This window comes from Canis lupus, chromosome X, assembly GCF_003254725.2.
Source record: "Canis lupus dingo isolate Sandy chromosome X, ASM325472v2, whole genome shotgun sequence".
NCBI lineage: Eukaryota > Metazoa > Chordata > Mammalia > Carnivora > Canidae > Canis > Canis lupus.
In genome coordinates, this window is record NC_064281.1 from 42,402,280 (window position 1) to 42,423,610 (window position 21,331).

Sequence of the window (21,331 nt, forward strand, 5' to 3'; positions counted from 1 at the left end):
TCAGAAGTCCTCCATAATGGCCACTTGTGTACTTTTGGCTAAGTTGTTCCATGTAGTTAGAAATGCACATGAGGGGGATCCCTGGGTGGCTCAGTGGTTTAGTGCCTGCCTTCGGCACAGGGCATGATCCTGGAGTCCCAGGATCGAGTCCCACATTGGACTCCCTGCATGGAGCCTGCTTCTCCCTCTGCCTGTGTCTCTGCCTGTCTCTCTGTCTCTCTTGAATAAATAAATAAAATCTTTTAAAAAAAGAAATGCACATGAGGAGGGAACTGCAGTTTTAAAACATTAAACCAGCCAGGGTCTCAGAAGGGGGGGAGGTGCTCTTATAGTATTTTGATGACTGGGGTCCCATTTCTTGGAGGTTTTTCAGGAACAGCCTGGTTCCAGAAGGAATCAGACCAAAGGCCAGCAGAATTCATACAGGAACAATCCAAGGGCTAACATAGTTCCAGTAGGCACAATTCCTACAGGAAAAGTCTAGTTCCAAATGGAACCCAATAAAAAACCAAACAATACTCTCAGAAAGGACAAAGCTTTAAAAACAGATCCCAAATAATGCCTGGAGAACTCAAAACACCAAGTGAGTAGAACTTGAATCCAGGAGAAAACTTACCCTTAAACTCTAGGGTTGGCAGGGCACCTGGGTGGTTCACTTGTTGAGCATCTGCCTTCAGCTCAGGTCATGATACTGGGGTCCCAGGATTGAGTCCCACATGGGGCTCCCTGCAGGGAGCCTGTTTTTCCCTCTGCCTATATCTCTGCCTCTCTCTCTGTGTCTCTCATGAATAAATGGATAAAATCTAAAAAACAAAAAACAAAAAAACAAAAAAACAAAAAACAAACTCTAGGGTTAGCAAGAAAGCAGTGAGCTCAACTGCTCTGTGGATACCAGCACAGGTTTTGCTCACCAGTCTTGGGGTTGTTGGGGGTCTTCTCTGGATCCCACTTCTGGTCACCAAATAATGTTAACCTTAAAAATAAAACTGTTCATTATTTTATCAGCAAAAATGAGTTTATTTAGGAATAAGAGAGAAGTGCAACTGGGGACATGCGAACTATGGCAAAACCATAGGCAAGTTGGGAGAACAAGGGGGAGCTGAGAGACACAAAGTCCATTGAAATAAACTAGGATTTCCAGATGTAGTGGTTTTTCATTGGCTGAGCTGTGCTGAGAGAGGAGAAAACCTCTCTCCCTCCTGCTGGGATAGTAAAGTAGTATGGACTTAAAGGTATCTTCCTGTTTGGGTCTGCAAATGAGAAATGAGAGGGTGAGAGTTCCCTCTCTGACCTCCTGTTTCCATCTTAGTGAGGTTTCCCTTTTTTATTTTTTTTTTTTGAGGTTTCCCTTTTTTTAAATGTGCACACAGCCTTTTCTGCATTGGTGTCCATTGATCATCTTCTCATGTGAGTTGAGAATTTTTCTTGGTTCTTCATATTCTGAGTAATTTGAACTATGTTCTGGACATTTTGAATATTATATTATGAGACTCTTGGTCTTATGTAAATCCTATGGAATACATTTTGATTTCTGTTTCATCAGGCATTCTCTCTACACAGGCAGGCACAATAGCCCTTGTCCTTGTGGCTGGGCCAGGACAAAGGAAGAAGTTGGGCCTCAGAGGGGAGGGGATCAGATGAAGATGGGGCAAGTCTCAGGAGCATGATTTGAGGTATCTGGGTCCTGGAGGCACCAGAAAATGCCAGCAAAAGGCAGATTTGGGAATCCTAATTAGGTTTCAGATAAAAGGGTGGGAAGCCCGTTCCCTCACAAGTGGACACATGCTCAGTGATGCAAGTCCTCCCATTGGTCATTGGTATGGGGCATGGGCATTGCAAATCTCATGGTGAGTTATGCTGATTCCACCTTACCCTGTGGATTCTTTCTTTCTGCCTGAAACTCAATCTGTATGTCCCCTGATAATCCTCCCAGCAGTTTAAGTGTGAGTGGGAGTGAGGAGGGAGCCAGTGAGTTTCAGACAGGTAGGTCTGTGTGTTTCCTGGACTTTGAGAAGAAATTTCCTCAAGGTTGTCATACTTCTCTTCACAGGTGCAGCAGCCACCGTGGCCTTTGATATAATTGCAGGCTGGGACAAAGGAGGATCATGGACTTCAAGGGGGTGGATACACAAAGATGGCACAAATATAGGGGCATTATTTGAGGTATCTCGGTCCTAGAGGGCAGAGGAACTGCTGACAGAGGGTAGATTCAAGAATCCTCAATGGGGCTTGGATGAAGGAGTGGGGAAGCCCCCATACACCTGGCACACAGGATGCACTGCACCTGCCCAGTGCCACAATCACTTTCCCATTGGCCATTGGTGTGGGATATGTGGACGTATTCTGGTGCAGAGCTGTGCAGCTTAGGTCTCACAAACTGGATTTTTTCCCTGGTGTCTGAGACTCAACTGGTAGGTCCCCAGATGAGTCCCCCTGGGAATTTAAATGTGAAGAAAAGGCCAACAGGCTTTGGGTGGGTAGGGGTGGTGTGGTTTCTGGCCTCCAAGGAGGAAGGTCCTCAAGGTTGTCGTCCTTTTGTCTGGGTGTGTCACCAAAATGGCGGTTGTCTGTCCTGGTGGGTTAGGGACAAGGGAGTATGGTGGGGTTGTGGGGGTAGGGGGTGAGATACAGATGGGGCATCTTGCGGGGGTGATTTGAGATATCTGGGTCCTGGAGGCCCCAGGAACTGCCGACCGAGGGCCGATTTAGAATGCCTGTGGGGGGGGGAGGAGCAAGATGGCGGAAGAGTAGGGTGTCCAAATCACCTGTCCCCACCAAACTACCTAGAAAACCTTCAAATTATCCTGAAAATCTATGAATTCGGCCTGAGATTTAAAGAGAGACCAGCTGGAATGCTACAGTGAGAAGAGTTCGCACATCTATCAAGGTAGGAAGACGGGGAAAAAGAAATAAAGGAACAAAGGCCTCCAAGGGGGAGGGGCCCCGCGAGGAGCCGGGCTGAGGCCGGGGCGAGTGTCCCCAGGACAGGAGAGCCCCGTCCCGGAGACGCAGGAGCTGCACCGACCTTCCCGGGCGGAAAGGGGCTCGCAGGGAGTTGGAGCAGGACCCAGGAGGGAGGGGATGCCCTCGGGCTCCCTGGGACAGTAACAGCAACTGCGCGCCCAGGAGAGTGCGCCGAGCTCCCTAAGGGCTGCAGCGCACACGGCGGGACCCGGAGCAGCTCGGAGGGGCTCGGGCGGGGGCTCCGCGGAGGGGGCTGCGGGGCGGGAGCAGCTCGGGGGGGCTCGGGGGCGGCTCCGCGGAGGGGGCTGCGCGGCCCCGGGAGCAGCTCGGAGGGGCTCGGGCAGAGGAAGAGGCTCCGTGCGGAGGGGGCTGCGCGGTTCCAGGAGCAGCTCGGAGGGGCTTGGGCGGCGGCTCCACGGAGGGGGCTGCGCGGCCCGGGAGCGCGAATCCAACAGCGCAGGCTCCGGAGCACAGGGCGCCGGGACACAGCCCAGGATCCCGCCTCCCCCGGGACAGGCAGAGGCCGGGAGGGCCCAGGACAGCAAGGACGCTCCTGCCCCAGCTGAGCAGATCAGCGGCCCCGCCCCCGGAGCCTCCAGGCCCTGCAGACGGAGTTCCTGCCGGAGCTGAATCCAGGTTTCCAGAGCTGCCCCGCCACTGGGGCTGTTCCTCCTGCGGCCTCACGGGGTAAACAACCCCCACCGAGCCCTGCAACAGGCAGGGGCACAGCAGCTCCCCCAACTGCTAACACCTGAAAATCAGCACAACAGGCCCCTCCCCCAGAACACCAGCTAGACTGACAACTTCCAGGAGAAGCCAAGGGACTTAAAGTACACAGAATCAGAAGATACTCCCCCGTGGTTCTCTTTTGTTTGTTTGTTTTGTTTTGTTTTGCTTTTTGATTTGTTTCCTTCCCCCACCCCCTTTTTTTCTCCTTTCTTTTTCTTTCTCTTTTTCTTCTTTTTTTTTTCGTTTTTTTTTCTTTTTCTTCCCTTTTTTTTTCTCTTTCTCTTTTCTTTCCTTCTTTCTCTCCTCTCTTTTTCTCTTTTTCCCAATACAACTTGCTTTTGGCCACTCTGCACTGAGCAAAATGACTAGAAGGAAAACCTCACCTCAAAAGAAAGAATCAGAAACAGTCCTCTCTCCCACAGAGTTACAAAATCTGGATTACAATTCAATGTCAGAAAGCCAATTCAGAAGCACTATTATACAGCTACTGGTGGCTCTAGAAAAAAGTATAAAGGACTCAAGAGACTTCATGACTGCAGAATTTAGAGCTAATCAGGCAGAAATTAAAAATCAATTGAATGAGATGCAATCCAAACTAGAAGTCCTAACGACGAGGGTTAACGAGGTGGAAGAACGAGTGAGTGACCTAGAAGACAAGTTGATAGCAAAGAGGGAAACTGAGGAAAAAAGAGACAAACAATTAAAAGACCATGAAGATAGATTAAGGGAAATAAACGACAGCCTGAGGAAGAAAAACCTACGTTTAATTGGGGTTCCCGAGGGCGCCGAAAGGGACAGAGGGCCAGAATATGTATTTGAACAAATTCTAGCTGAAAACTTTCCTAATCTGGGAAGGGAAACAGGCATTCAGATCCAGGAAATAGAGAGATCCCCCCCTAAAATCAATAAAAACCGTTCAACACCTCGACATTTAATTGTGAAGCTTGCAAATTCCAAAGATAAAGAGAAGATCCTTAAAGCAGCAAGAGACAAGAAATCCCTGACTTTTATGGGGAGGAGTATTAGGGTAACAGCAGACCTCTCCACAGAGACCTGGCAGGCCAGAAAGGGCTGGCAGGATATATTCAGGGTCCTAAATGAGAAGAACATGCAACCAAGAATACTTTATCCAGCAAGGCTCTCATTCAAAATGGAAGGAGAGATAAAGAGCTTCCAAGACAGGCAGCAACTAAAAGAATATGTGACCTCCAAACCAGCTCTGCAAGAAATTTTAAGGGGGCCTCTTAAAATTCCCCTTTAAGAAGTTGTTCAGTGGAACAGTCCACAAAAACAAAGACTGAATAGATATCATGATGACACTAAACTCATATCTCTCAATAGTAACTCTGAATGTGAACGGGCTTAATGACCCCATCAAAAGGCGCAGGGTTTCAGACTGGATAAAAAAGCAGGACCCATCTATTTGCTGTCTACAAGAGACTCATTTTAGACAGAAGGACACCTACAGCCTGAAAATAAAAGGTTGGAGAACCATTTACCATTCGAATGGTCCTCAAAAGAAAGCAGGGGTAGCCATCCTTATATCAGATAAACTAAAATTTACCCCAAAGACTGTAGTGAGAGATGAAGAGGGACACTATATCATACTTAAAGGATCTATTCAACAAGAGGACTTAACAATCCTCAATATATATGCTCCGAATGTGGGAGCTGCCAAATATATAAATCAATTATTAACCAAAGTGAAGAAATACTTAGATAATACACTTATACTTGGTGACTTCAATCTAGCTCTTTCTTTTTTTTTTTTTTTTTTTTTTTTATTTATTTATGATAGTCACACAGAGAGAGAGAGAGGCAGAGACACAGGCAGAGGGAGAAGCAGGCTCCATGCACCGAGAGCCCGATGTGGGATTCGATCCAGGGTCTCCAGGATCGCGCCCTGGGCCAAAGGCAGGCGCCAAACCGCTGCGCCACCCAGGGATCCCCCAATCTAGCTCTTTCTATACTCGATAGGTCTTCTAAGCAAAACATCTCCAAAGAAACGAGAGCTTTAAATGATACACTGGACCAGATGGATTTCACAGATATCTACAGAACTTTACATCCAAACTCAACTGAATACACATTCTTCTCAAGCGCACATGGAACTTTCTCCAGAATAGACCACATATTGGGTCACAAATCGGGTCTGAACCGATACCAAAAGATTGGGATTGTCCCCTGCATATTCTCGGACCATAATGCCTTGAAATTAGAACTAAATCACAACAAGAAGTTTGGAAGGACCTCAAACACATGGAGGTTAAGGACCATCCTGCTAAAAGATAAAAGGGTCAACCAGGAAATTAAGGAAGAATTAAAAAGATTCATGGAAACTAATGAGAATGAAGATACAACCGTTCAAAATCTTTGGGATGCAGCAAAAGCAGTCCTAAGGGGGAAATACATCGCAATACAAGCATCCATTCAAAAACTGGAAAGAACTCAAATACAAAAGCTAACCTTACACATAAAGGAGCTAGAGAAAAAACAGCAAATAGATCCTACACCCAAGAGAAGAAGGGAGTTAATAAAGATTCGAGCAGAACTCAACGAAATCGAGACCAGAAGAACTGTGGAACAGATCAACAGAACCAGGAGTTGGTTCTTTGAAAGAATTAATAAGATAGATAAACCATTAGCCAGCCTTATTAAAAAGAAGAGAGAGAAGACTCAAATTAATAAAATCATGAATGAGAAAGGAGAGATCACTACCAACACCAAGGAAATACAAACGATTTTAAAAACATATTATGAACAGCTATACGCCAATAAATTAGGCAATCTAGAAGAAATGGGCGCATTCCTGGAAAGCCACAAACTACCAAAACTGGAACAGGAAGAAATAGAAAACCTGAACAGGCCAATAACCAGGAAAGGGAGGAAATTGAAGCAGTCATCAAAAACCTCCCAAGACACAAGAGTCCAGGGCCAGATGGCTTCCCAGGAGAATTTTATCAAACGTTTAAAGAAGAAATCATACCTATTCTCCTAAAGCTGTTTGGAAAGATAGAAAGAGATGGAGTACTTCCAAATTCGTTCTATGAAGCCAGCATCACCTTAATTCCAAAGCCAGACAAAGACCCCGCCAAAAAGGAGAATTACAGACCAATATTCCTGATGAACATGGATGCAAAAATTCTCAACAAGATACTGGCCAATAGGATCCAACAGTACATTAAGAAAATTATTCACCATGACCAAGTAGGATTTATCCCTGGGACACAAGGCTGGTTCAACACCCGTAAAACAATCAATGTGATTCATCATATCAGCAAGAGAAAAACCAAGAGCCATATGATCCTCTCATTGGATGCAGAGAAAGCATTTGACAAAATACAGCATCCATTCCTGATCAAAACTCTTCAGAGTGTAGGGATAGAGGGAACATTCCTCGACATCTTTAAAGCCATCTATGAAAAGCCCACAGCAAATATCATTCTCAATGGGGAAGCACTGGGAGCCTTTCCCCTAAGATCAGGAACAAGACAAGGATGTCCACTCTCACCACTGCTATTCAACATAGTACTGGAAGTCCTAGCCTCAGCAATCAGACAACAAAAAGACATTAAAGGCATTCAAATTGGCAAAGAAGAAGTCAAACTCTCCCTCTTCGCCGATGACATGATACTCTACATAGAAAACCCAAAAGTCTCCACCCCAAGATTGCTAGAACTCATACAGCAATTCGGTAGCGTGGCAGGATACAAAATCAATGCCCAGAAGTCAGTGGCATTTCTATACACTAACAATGAGACTGAAGAAAGAGAAATTAAGGAGTCAATCCCATTTACAATTGCACCCAAAAGCATAAGATACCTAGGAATAAACCTCACCAAAGATGTAAAGGATCTATACCCTCAAAACTATAGAACACTTCTGAAAGAAATTGAGGAAGACACAAAGAGATGGAAAAATATTCCATGCTCATGGATTGGCAGAATTAATATTGTGAAAATGTCAATGTTACCCAGGGCAATATACACGTTTAATGCAATCCCTATCAAAATACCATGGACTTTCTTCAGAGAGTTAGAACAAATTATTTTAAGATTTGTGTGGATTCAGAAAAGACCCCGAATAGCCAGGGGAATTTTAAAAAAGAAAACCATATCTGGGGGCATCACAATGCCAGATTTCAGGTTGTACTACAAAGCTGTGGTCATCAAGACAGTGTGGTACTGGCACAAAAACAGACACATAGATCAGTGGAACAGAATAGAGAATCCAGAAGTGGACCCTGAACTTTATGGGCAACTAATATTCGATAAAGGAGGAAAGACTATCCATTGGAAGAAAGACAGTCTCTTCAATAAATGGTGCTGGGAAAATTGGACATCCACATGCAGAAGAATGAAACTAGACCACTCTCTTTCACCATACACAAAGATAAACTCAAAATGGATGAAAGATCTAAATGTGAGACAAGATTCCATCAAAATCCTAGAGAAGAACACAGGCAACACCCTTTTTGAACTCGGCCATAGTAACTTCTTGCAAGATACATCCACGAAGGCAAAAGAAACAAAAGCAAAAATGAACTATTGGGACTTCATCAAGATAAGAAGCTTTTGCACAGCAAAGGATACAGTCAACAAAACTCAAAGACAACCTACAGAATGGGAGAAGATATTTGCAAATGACATATCAGATAAAGGGCTAGTTTCCAAGATCTATAAAGAACTTATTAAACTCAACACCAAAGAAACAAACAATCCAATCATGAAATGGGCAAAAGACATGAACAGAAATCTCACAGAGGAAGACATAGACATGGCCAACATGCATATGAGAAAATGCTCTGCATCACTTGCCATCAGGGAAATACAAATCAAAACTACAATGAGATACCACCTCACACCAGTGAGAATGGGGAAAATTAACAAGGCAGGAAACAACAAATGTTGGAGAGGATGCGGAGAAAAGGGAACCCTCTTACACTGTTGGTGGGAATGTGAACTGGTGCAGCCACTGTGGAAAACTGTGTGGAGGTTCCTCAAAGAGTTAAAAATATACCTGCCCTACGACCCAGCAATTGCACTGTTGGGGATTTACCCCAAAGATACAAATGCAATGAAACGCCGGGACACCTGCACCCCGATGTTTCTAGCAGCAATGGCCACGATAGCCAAACTGTGGAAGGAGCCTCGGTGTCCAACGAAAGATGAATGGATAAAGAAGATGTGGTTTATGTATACAATGGAATATTACTCAGCTATTAGAAATGACAAATACCCACCATTTGCTTCGACGTGGATGGAACTGGAGGGTATTATGCTGAGTGAAGTAAGTCAGTCGGAGAAGGACAAACATTATATGTTCTCATTCATTTGGGGAATATAAATAATAGTGAAAGGGAATATAAGGGAAGAGAGAAGAAATGTGTGGGAAATATCAGAAAGGGAGACAGAACATAAAGACTCCTAACTCTGGGAAACGAACTAGGGGTGGTAGAAGGGGAGGAGGGCGGGGGGTGGGAGTGAATGGGTGACGGGCACTGGGTGTTATTCTGTATGTTAGTAAATTGAACACCAATAAAAAAAAATAAATAAAAAAAAATAAAATAAAATTGACAGGAGAAAAAAAAAAATAGAATGCCTGTGGGGCCCCGGATGAAGGGGGGGGGAAGCCCGCACCAGGCACACGTGGGGCGCAGTGCGCCTGCGCAGTAGCAGGGGCTTTCTAATCTGCCATTTGCGTGGGGTGTGGAGCTGTGCGGGTTACGTCTTTCCGTCTCGATTCTCCCTTGGAGTCTGAAAGTCAACTGGTAGGTCCCCAGATGAGTCCTCCCGGGAATTTAAATGTGAAGAAGAGGCCAACAGGCTTTGGGTGGGTAGGGGTGGTGTGGTTTCTGGCCTCCAAGGAGGAAGGTCTTCAAGGTTGTTGTCCTTTTGTCTGGGTGTGTCACCAAAATGGCGGTTGTCTGGCCTGGTGGGTTTGGGACAAGGGAGGATGGTGGGTTGTGGGGGCAGGGGGTGAGATACAGATGGGGCATCTTGCGGGGGTGATTTGAGATATCTGGGTCCTGGAGGCCCCAGGAACTGCCGACCGAGGGCCGATTTAGAATGCCTGTGGGGCCCCGGATGAAGGAGGGGGGGAAGCCCGCACCAGGCACACGCGGGGCACAGTGCGCCTGCGCAGTAGCAGGGGCTTTGTAATCTGCCATTTGTGTGGGGTGCGGAGGTGTGCGGGTTGCTCTTTCCGTCTCGATTCTCCCTTGGTGTCTGAAAGTCAACTGGAAGCCCCCAGATGAGTCCTCCCGGGAATTTAAATGTGAAGAAAAGGCCAACAGGCTTTGGGTGGGTAGGGGTGGTGTGGTTTCTGGCCTCCAAGGAGGAAGGTCCTCAAGGTTGTCGTCCTTTTGTCTGGGTGTGTCACCAAAATGGCGGTTGTCTGTCCTGGTGGGTTAGGGACAAGGGAGGATGGTGGGTTGTGGGGGTAGGAGGTGAGATACAGATGGGGCATCTTGCGGGGGTGATTTAAGATATCTGGGTCCTGGAGGCCCCAGGAACTGCCGACCGAGGGCCGATTTAGATTGCCTGGTTGGGCCCCGCTGGAGGAGGGGGGAAGCTCCACCCTCGTGGCACTGTGAGACTCAGTGGGCATGCCCACTGCTGAGCTCTTTACCACAGGCTACTTGCATGGGGTTGTGCAATGCGTTCTGGGTGTGAAGCTTTGTGGGTTGCATCCTGCTATTTTTATTCTTTCTCCCTGTTTGAGACTCAATTGATAGGTCCTCAGAATAGTCTTTCCAGGAATTTAAGCGTGAATGAATAATATGAGGGGGCAGCCAGCGGGCAAGTAAGGATGTTGTGCTCTTCTGGCCCCTGAAGAAGAAGGTCCCCACTATCATCTTTTTTACAATGGTGTTGGGGTTTTCATGGCCTTTGATGTCATGGCGGGGTGGGACAGGAGATGATGGTAAGCTTCAGAATGGAGGGGTTTAGATGAAGATAGGGCTAGTCCTGGGGCCATTATTTGAGGCATTCAGGTCCTGGAGGCATCAGGAACTGCTGACAGAAGGAAAATTTAGGAAACTTAAGTGAGGCCTGGGCAAAGGGGTGGGGGAAGCAGTGTGCATGCCCAGTGCTGCTGCATCTTCCCCCATAGGTATGGGGTATGTGCCACGAATTCTGGGTACTGAGCCTGTGTGTGGGTCTTGCCTTACTCTCTGGATTCTTTCTTTTTTTTTTTTTTTTTTTTTTTTTTTGCATTTAAAAAATAAACTTTATTTTATTTTATTTTATTTTTTTATTTATTTATTTATTTTTTTTATTCTTTTTTTTTTTTTAATTGGTGTTCAATTTACTAACATACAGAATAACACCCAGTGCCCGTCACCCATTCACTCCCACCCCCCGCCCTCCTCCCCTTCTACCACCCCTAGTTCGTTTCCCAGAGTTAGCAGTCTTTACGTTCTGTCTCCCTTTCTGATATTTCCCACACATTTCTTCTCCCTTCCCTTATTTTCCCTTTCACTATTATTTATATTCCCCAAATGAATGAGAACATATAATGTTTGTCCTTCTCCGACTGACTTACTTCACTCAGCATAATACCCTCCAGTTCCATCCACGTTGAAGCAAATGGTGGGTATTTGTCATTTCTAATAGCTGAGTAATATTCCATTGTATACATAAACCACATGAATGGATAAAGAAGATGTGGTTTATGGATTCTTTCTCACTGAGACTCAATTGGTAGGTCTACAGATCAGTTTTTCTAGCAGTGTAAGTGTGAGGAGGGAACCAGTAGATTTTTTTTTGTTGGGGAGGGGAGTCAGGGCAGTGTGGATCCTGGCCCCTGAGGAGGAAAGTCCTTGAGGTTGTCTTCTCACAGGCGTCACAGCTACCATGGCCCTTGATGTAGTGGCAGGGCAGGACAAGGGAGGAGGGTAAGCTGGGGACAGATAGGGATAGGGTGAAGATGAGGCTAGTCTTGGGGGCATTATTGGAGGTATTGGAGTCCTGGAGGCAGAAGAAACTGCCAACAGGGCACAGATTCCAGAGTCCTGCGAGTCTGAGGGGCACTGGGCAAGTTCAGTAGTGGTAAAGAAAAGCCCTAGAAATGGGGAATGTTGTGGGGTTGTAACTGCATCCCTGAAACTTGTAGTGAATCCAACAGAGGACCAAGAGAGAGCATGCCACATGGAGTCTTTATTGCAGGCACCAGACTCTGCAGTTCTAGTGGAAAAATAACTATAGACAACATGTAAATAATGAATGTGGTTAAGTATTCCAATAAAAGTTTATTGGAGGTATGGAAAGATAAGGCTTAGTAAATTAGAGTGTACCAGCAGTAGTAGTTACTCAAGTCTTAATTCTCTTGTGGTATTTTCTTAACTGGCTCCAAGATGGTGAGTCAAGTTGTGAAACCGTATTCCTTTAGAAATGTGTTCTTGTCTTTTCATGTGCCTTATTTAATTTTTCTGTCAGTTTGGCCATGACATAAATAGCTGCCTTTGCAAGCAGCCAGATTCGGTGTGATTGGAGAGCATGTACAATAAAATTACCTTTAGACTTACTTTAAAAATATTGAAAAAAAAAACACGTCACCATTTGGTCAAATATAACTATACTCTCAAGTGCATTTTCTAGATCTCAGTATTCTGTTTTCAGCTTGAAATATGAATTGGCAAGTAAGGTCAACATTCAGGCCTAGAGCAAGACGAGATGATGAAAAATATTTGAAGCCGTTTGGGCCTGTGGTTGTAAGTACTTGAACATTTGATGTTATTAGTACAGATTTATTTTTGTGAAAATGTTAAACTAGTATGGATACACTAATAAGGATTTTTCATGCTGATATGGAGCAATTATCCAGGAGCATTACATTCTGATGCTTTCTGGGTGGATGCTGTTATGTTCCTGGGAAATATATCCAATGACTTTCTATTCATGCTTATTAACAACAGATTGCACGCATCCATCCCAACATAGATTAAAATAATTTCTAAAGCTTTTGCAGGTAACTCTTTTCTTAGTAGCCTGTGGGAAGAGTAATTTTATTAAGAATAAGTATATTGAGTAGTATTGGGAAATGTCTTTAGATTGTTGTTATTGTCATTGAATCATTTTATGAATTCCTTTTTTAATGTGGCCTTTTCTCTACATTTAGATGTGGAGAGTCTGTCCTGCCAGCCCTTGGGTCTTTTTCCTGGGTTATTTATGCTTACATGGGTATTATCTAGGTATATATGGGAGATGAAATGCATGCAGAATCCTCCTCCTCTGCTATCTTCCCCAGAAGCGAAATGTCTTTAGATTTGTGATCAAATATATCTTAAGTGTTCTATATGTTTGTGTTATTGATGTGTGTTAACACAGCTTTTTATTTGCGTACACACACGCATACCCCTAGGCCCAACAGCCCAGTGCTGAGCAACAAGGAGAGGAGCCACCAACTGAGCGTCAAGATGTTATACCTGATCAAGAGAAAAGAGATGAAGGAGCACCTGTAGCTCAAGGTGAAGGAAAAGGGAAGAAGAATTACCCTCTTGGGAGTGTGTGTGTGTTCGTGTGTGTGCATCTGTGTACTTCATGTATCATGATAGCAGAAGGGAAGAAGACAGCAATAGAAAGGAATCTCAAACATTGCCTGGAAATTGGCTGGAAAAGTGAAGATAATAGAATGTGCAAACTAGGGCAGTTCCTCACTATAGTAAGTTTCCCCTATTTTACAAATAAAATTGAGGCTCAAGAATTGTGTTTATCAAAGAACATTTGTTTTTTTTTAATTTTTTAAAAATTTATTTATGATAGTCACACAGAGAGAGAGAAAGAGGCAGAGACACAGGCAGAGGGAGAAGCAGGCTCCATGCACCGGGGGCCCAATGCAGGACTCGATCCCAGGTCTCCAGGATCGTGCCCTGGGCCAAAGGCAGGCGCCAAACCACTGCGCCACCCAGGGATCCCTATCAAAGAACATTTGGCTATTGAAAACAAAATTTGTGTTTTTTTTAAATAGCAGTTTTTAAAAGATTTTATTCATTTATTCATGAGAGACACAGAGAGAGAGAGAGGCAGAGACACAGGCAGAGGGAGAAGCAGGCTCCATGCAGGGAGCCCAACCTGGGACTCGATCTGGGGACTCCAGGATCAGCCTAGGGTGAAGGCGGCGCCAAACCGCTGAGCCACTTGGGCCGCCCTTTGTGTTTGTTTTTAAAGTGGCTCTTAAAAGGGGGTTGCATTCTTTATGGTTAGAAAAACCAAAAGATTAATTATCCTGAGATTAGTATGAGACAAATTACTTTTCCCAAATATATTCTGTTCCCAGTACAGAATATTTTGAAGCAAGATATTTACATAGTCCACTGTTAAAGGTTTCTAGAAAATGACTGAGTCATGTCCATTCATTTCTTTCCACCCTACTGTCTTTATAATCACGGTAAGTTAGTATACATACTGTATTTCACAAATAATTTTGTTCTTTTGGTTCTTTTTTGTGTATAGGATTCACCTATGGAACATTACACATAGGACCTATGGGCTTAAATATAACTTTATTTTAACAAAATAAGTTTTTGGTTGCCCCAATAGGGGATGGGTGTCCCTTCTATAAGATTTGTCAGAAGTCTGCAAATGAACTCAGCTAATTCTTCAGAAAATTACATTTTAATTGTAATTTAAATCCTATCTGTGGTGTAGACCTCAGACTTCTTTTTTTTAAAAAGATTTTATTTATTTATTCATGAGAGAGAGAGAGAGAAGCAGAGACACAGGCAGGGGGAGAAGCAGGCCCCATGCAGGGAACCCAATGTGGGACTCGATCCCAGGTCTCCAGAATCACGCCCAGTGCTGAAGGTGGCACTAAACCACTGAGCCACCTGGGCTGCCTGGACCTCAGACTTCTTAAGAGTGTTTGCTCACTGCTCTTAGGACACTATGGCAAAATACAGGAATTCTATGTGTATTTTGATTTCTCCTTAGATTGTCATTTAAAATAAAAGTTTCATAATACAGGAAAACAAGTACAGAAAGTCCAATCCTAGTTGCTACTAACATTGCACAAAAGCCCTTCCTTACTGAACTGTATGCTTAAAAATGGCTAAGGTCGTGTATTTTATGCATTTTATTTTATTTTTTTTTTTATTTTTTATTTTATGCATTTTAAACCACAATTGAAAGTGAAGTAAAATGAAGTAACTACTGTCTTCTGAAATAGGAGGTCCTATATTCTTTGAATATCCAAACCACTACATTTACAGAAAAGTTGTAAGAGTAGTACAATTATATGTACAAATATACATTTATATTCCTATAAAATTTTCACTTGGATTCACTGATTGTTAATAGTTTTTACCACTTTGGTTTCATATCCTCTTCCTTTTTTTAAATATACACACACTTATTGATATGTTTATTAGTACTAATGTTCAGTCCTTTACATCAAGTTCAACTATTATGACCCTTTACTCTGAATACTTTAGTGTGAATATATTCTGAGAACAAAGAAAAAGTTATTCTCTGGGCTAACTGCTGTACAGAAATTTGACAGTGGGAAAATGCAATCATTTAATATACAGTGTATATTCAAATTTTCTCAGTTGTCCTGGTAATTTCCTTTATGTAATTTTCTTTGATCTAGAGTCTGATCCAGGGTCATGCATTTGCATTTAGTTGCTTTGAAAGATTTATTTAGGGCAGCCTGGGTGGCTCAGTGGTTTAGCGCCGCCTTCGGCCCAGGGTGTGATCCTGGAGACCTGGGATCGAGTCCCGAGTCAGGCTTCCTGCATGGAGCCTGCTTCTCCCTCTGCCTGTGTCTCTGCCTCTCTCTCTTTCTCTGTATGTCTCTCATGAATAAATAGAATCTTTTTTTAAAAAAAATAAAAGATTTATTTATTTGGGGGGGGAAGAAGGAGGGGCTGAAGGAAAGGATGTCAGGCAGACTCCCCACTGAGCCTGATGCCCGTGTACACATGGGGCTGATCTGCCCTCAGATCATGACCTGAGCTGAAATAAGAGTTGAATGTTTAACTGAGCCACTCGGTCACCCCACATTTAGTTTCTTTTAAATACAGAATGGTTCTGTACTTTTAAAAAGATTTTATTTATTCATTAGAAAAAGAGAGAGCATAAGCAGGGGGAGGAGCAGACTCCCCACTGAGCAGGGAGCCCTTTGTGGTCTCAATCTCAGGACCCTGGGATCATGACCTGAGCCGAAGACAGATGCTTAACTGACTGAGCCACCCAGGCACCCCAGTTCTGCACAGTTTTGATGAAGACAGTAGTTGGTTTGCAGAATGTTTATCAGTTTTGAGCCTTAAGACTTTTTTTCCCCTTCAATATTTATTGGTCTCTACTCATGCCAGGTAACATGCTGAGTATTGAGAGACATAATTTCGGTCTTAAACTCAAAATTTAGTCAGAGAGATTCAAGTCACTGGCAAGTATAATTACAAGTACAGTATAGATAAGTACAAAGGGGACACCTGAATTGTCTGAGGGCCATCTTGAAAAAGGAAGAGGGTAATAAACCCCTGTTTTACTAGTTTCTTAAAACAGACACCAGAAATAATGCTCTTGTGATTCTTACCCCTTTTATTAGCACACTAGCCTAAGGCTTTTATTTTCTAACACTGAGGGAATGAATATTATTTCCTTACTCCTATCTCATGTTTTACTTCTTAAATTGATTCCTTTTTTATTTTCAAGGGCCTGCCCTGGAACCAAATCAGGAGGAACTGACTCTTCCCAAGACTGAGCGTGAGCATGGAGATGGTCCTGATGTCAAAGGGAAGAGACTCGCAGACCTAGAGCCCCTTAAGATGCTGGAAGCAGGTATTTGATCCATTCAGCATGCAAATTGTAGGGTGTCTGTTTTCCACAATGTTGTATTTTTAATAATATAGAGGTAATAATATTGCCACTTCAGTAGCCGAGTTCACATATAAAAAATTATTTGAAATGTAGTTCAGACCCCAAATGGCTGATTTATAGACTAAATTACAAAATAGGAGAACATTTTACTTTTTTAAAGATTTTGTCAGCACAAGCGGGGGAGGGGTAGAGAGAGGGAGAAGCAGACTCCCTGTTGAGCAAGGAGCTGGCCGAGGGGCTTGATCCCAGGCCCCTGAGATCATAACCTGAGCTGAAGGCAGATGCTTTTAACCAACTGAGCCACCCAGGTGCCCCCCACCGCCAAGGAGAGATTCTTTTTTTTTTTAAGATTTTATTTAATCATGAGAGACAAGAGGGAGGCAGAGACACAGGCAGAGGGAGAAGCCAGCTCCACACAGGGAGCCCGATGTGGGACTCCATCCGAGGTCTCCAGGATCACGCCCGGTCAAAGGCGGCACCAAACCGCTAAGCCACTGGGGCTGCCCCCAAGGAGAGATTCTTAATAAAAGACTGGTATGAATCGTTAGGAAAAAGAAAAATAATCCAACTAACACATAAACAAAAGAGATTGCTCTTTTAGAAAATATTTATGGAGCATCCACTAGTTTACGTAATTTTGAAGAAAATAGACAAAAGCCAAGTATACACAATAAAGAATATGAACAAGACAATAACAGATATTGCATATATATTTGGCTTTCCAATTTCTTTTTTTTCTCCATCCTTTCGTCGTCCTACCTCCCCTTTTGCTTTGCCAAACTGAGAAATCGTACTGTATATTCCTCACAATTTGATATCTTGATGGTAATGACTTAAAACTGGTGTGATCCTAGATTGTGTGCAAACTGGCACACTTTTTAAGCATATAAAGAGGCACTACTCATAATTTTAGCAGGCGTTATGTATGGGTGAAAACAGGGACAGATGGTCACCCTATTTTTAAAACAACCACATAAGGGATAAACTAGCTTAAAGCACAGTTTTGCATTTTCCACAATACAGTCAAAACAAATATGATAGAAGGCATTTTATTTATTTCACTTAAGCAATTCCAAGCATGGCATTGCCATTTCAGATATCCTATATTCTGAATGTTTTCTTAAGTCAAACATTTAATTGATAACTTTTAAAAAGTATTCTATAAGTTTCTTTTGTTTCTTAGGTTTCTTGTTGGATTCTTAACTGCATAAGAAACTTTTGCTTTCTATTCAAAACTACCTGAGTTAATGCATCAGGTTTAATCTCTTCTGAAGCTGAACTGTCCCTTTTAAAAAAAAATTATTTTTTCATGAGAGACAGAGAGGCAGAGACACACGCAGAGGGAGAAGCAGGCTCCACGCAGGGAGCCTGATGTGGGACTCGATCCCAGGTCTCCAGGATCATGCCCTAGGCTGAAGGCGGCACTAAAGCACTGAGCCACCCAGGCTGCCCATGAACTGTCCCTTTCTTTGTGCCATTAGAAAATGTCACTTGTGTGCCTTTAGTGTTGTCTGAATAAAGTTCTAAGTGATGTTCCTAACTATTCTGTGTCTCTCATAGGCGAAGGGAAACCCCAGAATTGAACGAAGACAAGCTGAAACCATGTAGACTGTTCTTGTGTTCAAAATTTGTTAAAATTATCTCAATAAAGTTTTGCAGTTTTGTTCAAAGAAGTCTTGCACATCTTTTGTTAAAGTTATTCCTAGGAATTTGATGTTACTGAAAATTGTACTTTTTTGAAATTTTGTTTTTCTAAGTTTATTTTTAAAATTCCAGTATAGCTAACATATACAGTGTTCTATTAATTTCAGGTATATGATTTAGTGGTTCAACACTGTGGAACATAGTATGGAGGTTCCTAAAAAAATTAAAATTAGGATTACCTTATGATCCAGTAATTCTACTACTGGGTATTTGCCCAAAGAAAATGAGACAGATATTTTGTATATTGCTCTTTCTGTCCAGCACCTTTGCTAAATATGCTTATTAATGCCATAAGTTTATCTTTCAATCCTTTTGTTTTCAAAATACATAATCATAATCATCTTTGAATAATAAGTTTTGTTCTTGCCATTTTATTTTATTTTTTCTTCTGCTATTTTAAACATTACATCTTTTATTTCCTTCTCTAATTTTATGGCACTGGGCAGACCTCACCCAGTACAATGTTGAATAGAACTAGTGACCAGGGACATCCTTGTGTTCTCCATGATTTGAAATGGAAAATTAACATTTTACCACTGTACATTTTTTTGTGAATACCCTTTATCAGAGTAAAGCCCCTTCTATTCCTAATTTGCTGGTAGTGTTCATCTTGAATATATGTTGAATGACAGCAAACACATAGGGCTTTTATTGAGAAGATCATAAGATTTTTTTCCTGTTAATGTGGTGGACTACATTGGCAAGTTTCTGTGTTTAAGCCAACTTTGCATTCCTAGGGTAAGCAACTTGATCATGAGTGATCTATGTTCTAATGATTTGTTCAGGATTTTTATGTATGTCTTCATGAGTGATACTAGACTATTTTGAAATTTTTATGTACTTTTTGTTGGACTTTGGTATCAAGGCTATGCTAGCTTCATGAAATTCATCAGGATGTAAAGCGTATTTTTCGATTTTCTGCAACTCCAATGCTGTGTCATTTAGGGCTTGTCTTCTTATGTTCAGCTGTTTCTGGATTGCTCTTCAATTTTTAAAAAAATTTTATTTATTAGGGAGAGGGAGTGAGCACAAGTAGGGTGATGGGCAGAGGAAGAAGCAGACTTCTTTCTGAGCAGGGAACCCGATGTGAGGCTTGATCCCAGGACCCTGAGATCATGACCTGAACTGAAGTCAGATGCTTAGCGGGCTGAGTCACCCAGGTGCTCTTGCTCCTCTATTTTAAGGTCAGACCCTACATAAAGGGCAGTGACTGAAGGGGCTGCTCCAGGTTCCTATATCTTCAAACTTTGTAACATGCCCAGATTCCTTGCAGGAAAACCTGTAATGATGGCTCTCACTCTGAAAGCTACCTGCTTACGTTTTTATGCTGATCTTAATTTATATACAAAAAGTTAAAATTCTTGGCTTTTTAAAAAAGAGTTTATTTATTCATGACAGGCAGTGACATAAGTAGAGGGAGAAGCAGGCTCCCCGCAGGGAGCCTGATACAGAACTCAATCCCCGACTGGGATCACGCCCTGAGCCGAAAGCAGATGCTCAACCACTGAGCCACCTAGGCGTCCCAAAATTCGTGGCTTTTAACTTGCCTGCATAATTTTGGTCTGTGTGTAAATGGCTGACCAACGCAGGGTCATTATTGGAGGGGGCATTATTGGAGCTCGTACAGTTAGAACAACAGCTCCATTTACTGAGTTCTTTAGTAACAAGAATAACTCACATTTATAGGGTGTGTATTATCGGTTTGTCACTTCTCTGTACTAGATTCTGTACATTTATGATGTCATAAAATCCTTACAAGGAAGGTAAGCCATAGTTATCACAAAATTGACCATCTCTGACTTTTGTAAGAAGCAGATTTGGGGATTCTAAATTCAAAGCCCTTGATCTTTCCTCAGAGTAAAAGCTTCTGAAAGTGATTTGGAAGAACTGATGGAGTATATGGATAACTGTAGTTACAATCTTCTATTTATGTAAATATTTTATACATGCACACATAATTTGACTTAAAAGGCTTTGTTCTTTTCTTGAAGAGTTTCCTAATGTGTGCCAAACAGACCTCATGGGGTGTCCTGGATGAAATCATGAGTAAGAAACATTTAAAATAACATAATTATCTTGTGCTACAGAAAAATGTAACGAGCACTAAAGCCATTTGGGATAGTTGTTTATGGGGAGACAGAGAAAAGAACTTAACGCCACAGCCTCATGGTAAATTATTACATATCCTGCAAACATATCTGTTCTTTAAAACTGTTCATGGATTGGAGAGAGCAGGCACAAATCTCTTTCCAACAAAATCTCCCATTTGCCTAATCGATCTCACTCAGAATCCTCCTTCACTGCCTGATTTCAACCTTACACCCCTACAAATGATAGCAAGTTACATCTCTGAGGCCCCATTTGTATTGTCACACCTCGTAACACAGTTCTGAAAAGAAACCTAAAACAGTTCTGAGAACAATACCCTACCTTAGAATCTATACTGTTTAGGGAATGGCAAGGTAATACAGAAAACAATTAAGTCTCCCTCTTAAAGAAGTTTAAAAATGCTTCCTGATCCTAAAGGACTGAAAATCCAAGATTCAAATACAAAGAGACTAAATGTAGGGGATCCAAATTGGCTATAAAATATGTGATGGGGTCACCCAGTTGTAAAGTTGGCTGAAAAACCTAGGGCCTCAGTAGAAGAAAAGGAACCAGGGGAGCTGGCTGAGGCAAGATAACTTGGATCCTACCTATTCTGTCTCCTTATGGGCTATGCCATGAAATAGGCATGGGTTTCGGACCTGGCTCTGGTGCACACTGATGGTGCCAAAGGCATTTCTATCCTTTGAACATCCTTTAGGTCTGTTTTCTCATTTCTAAAATATGAATTGCAATGATTGCTGTGATGAATAAGAGAACATATAGATACATATGGTGCTTGCTCTGGGGGGCATCACACTGGTCGGCCAGACAAAAACAAAAGCAGTTGAAGTGCAAAGGGGAAACAGGGAAGGGGGACCCAGGAAACAATAGCGTGGGACGGCCAGGAAGCAGGAGGAAAACCAGTAGCAGAGACTCACTGTTGCAGTGAAAGTGGCCAACAGGATTCCCATGTCTGCTGGTCACTGGATTTGCATATGTGATCCTGATGATAGGCTGGGTGACAT

The 21,331-nt window shown here is 42.8% G+C and overlaps 1 protein-coding gene across 3 annotated transcripts; it reads left to right on the plus strand.

Moving 5' to 3' along the window:
• The first annotated feature begins 2,725 nt into the window (after positions 1 to 2,725).
• LOC125754614 (putative G antigen family E member 3) lies at positions 2,726 to 18,187 on the plus strand. 3 transcript variants are annotated; one of them, XM_049107329.1, is made up of 5 exons: positions 2,726 to 2,887; positions 12,315 to 12,406; positions 13,057 to 13,162; positions 16,350 to 16,475; positions 18,075 to 18,187. In XM_049107329.1, the coding sequence occupies exons 2-5, from the start codon at positions 12,323 to 12,325 to the stop codon at positions 18,095 to 18,097; spliced, it is 339 nt and encodes a 112-aa protein (XP_048963286.1). In that variant the 5' UTR covers positions 2,726 to 2,887; positions 12,315 to 12,322; the 3' UTR covers positions 18,098 to 18,187. The 3 variants fall into 3 exon arrangements, with proteins under 3 accessions (XP_048963286.1, XP_048963287.1, XP_048963288.1); XM_049107330.1 differs by lacking the exon at positions 2,726 to 2,887 and adding an exon at positions 9,325 to 9,463; XM_049107331.1 differs by lacking the exon at positions 2,726 to 2,887 and adding an exon at positions 9,863 to 9,995.
• The last annotated feature ends 3,144 nt before the right edge of the window (positions 18,188 to 21,331 follow it).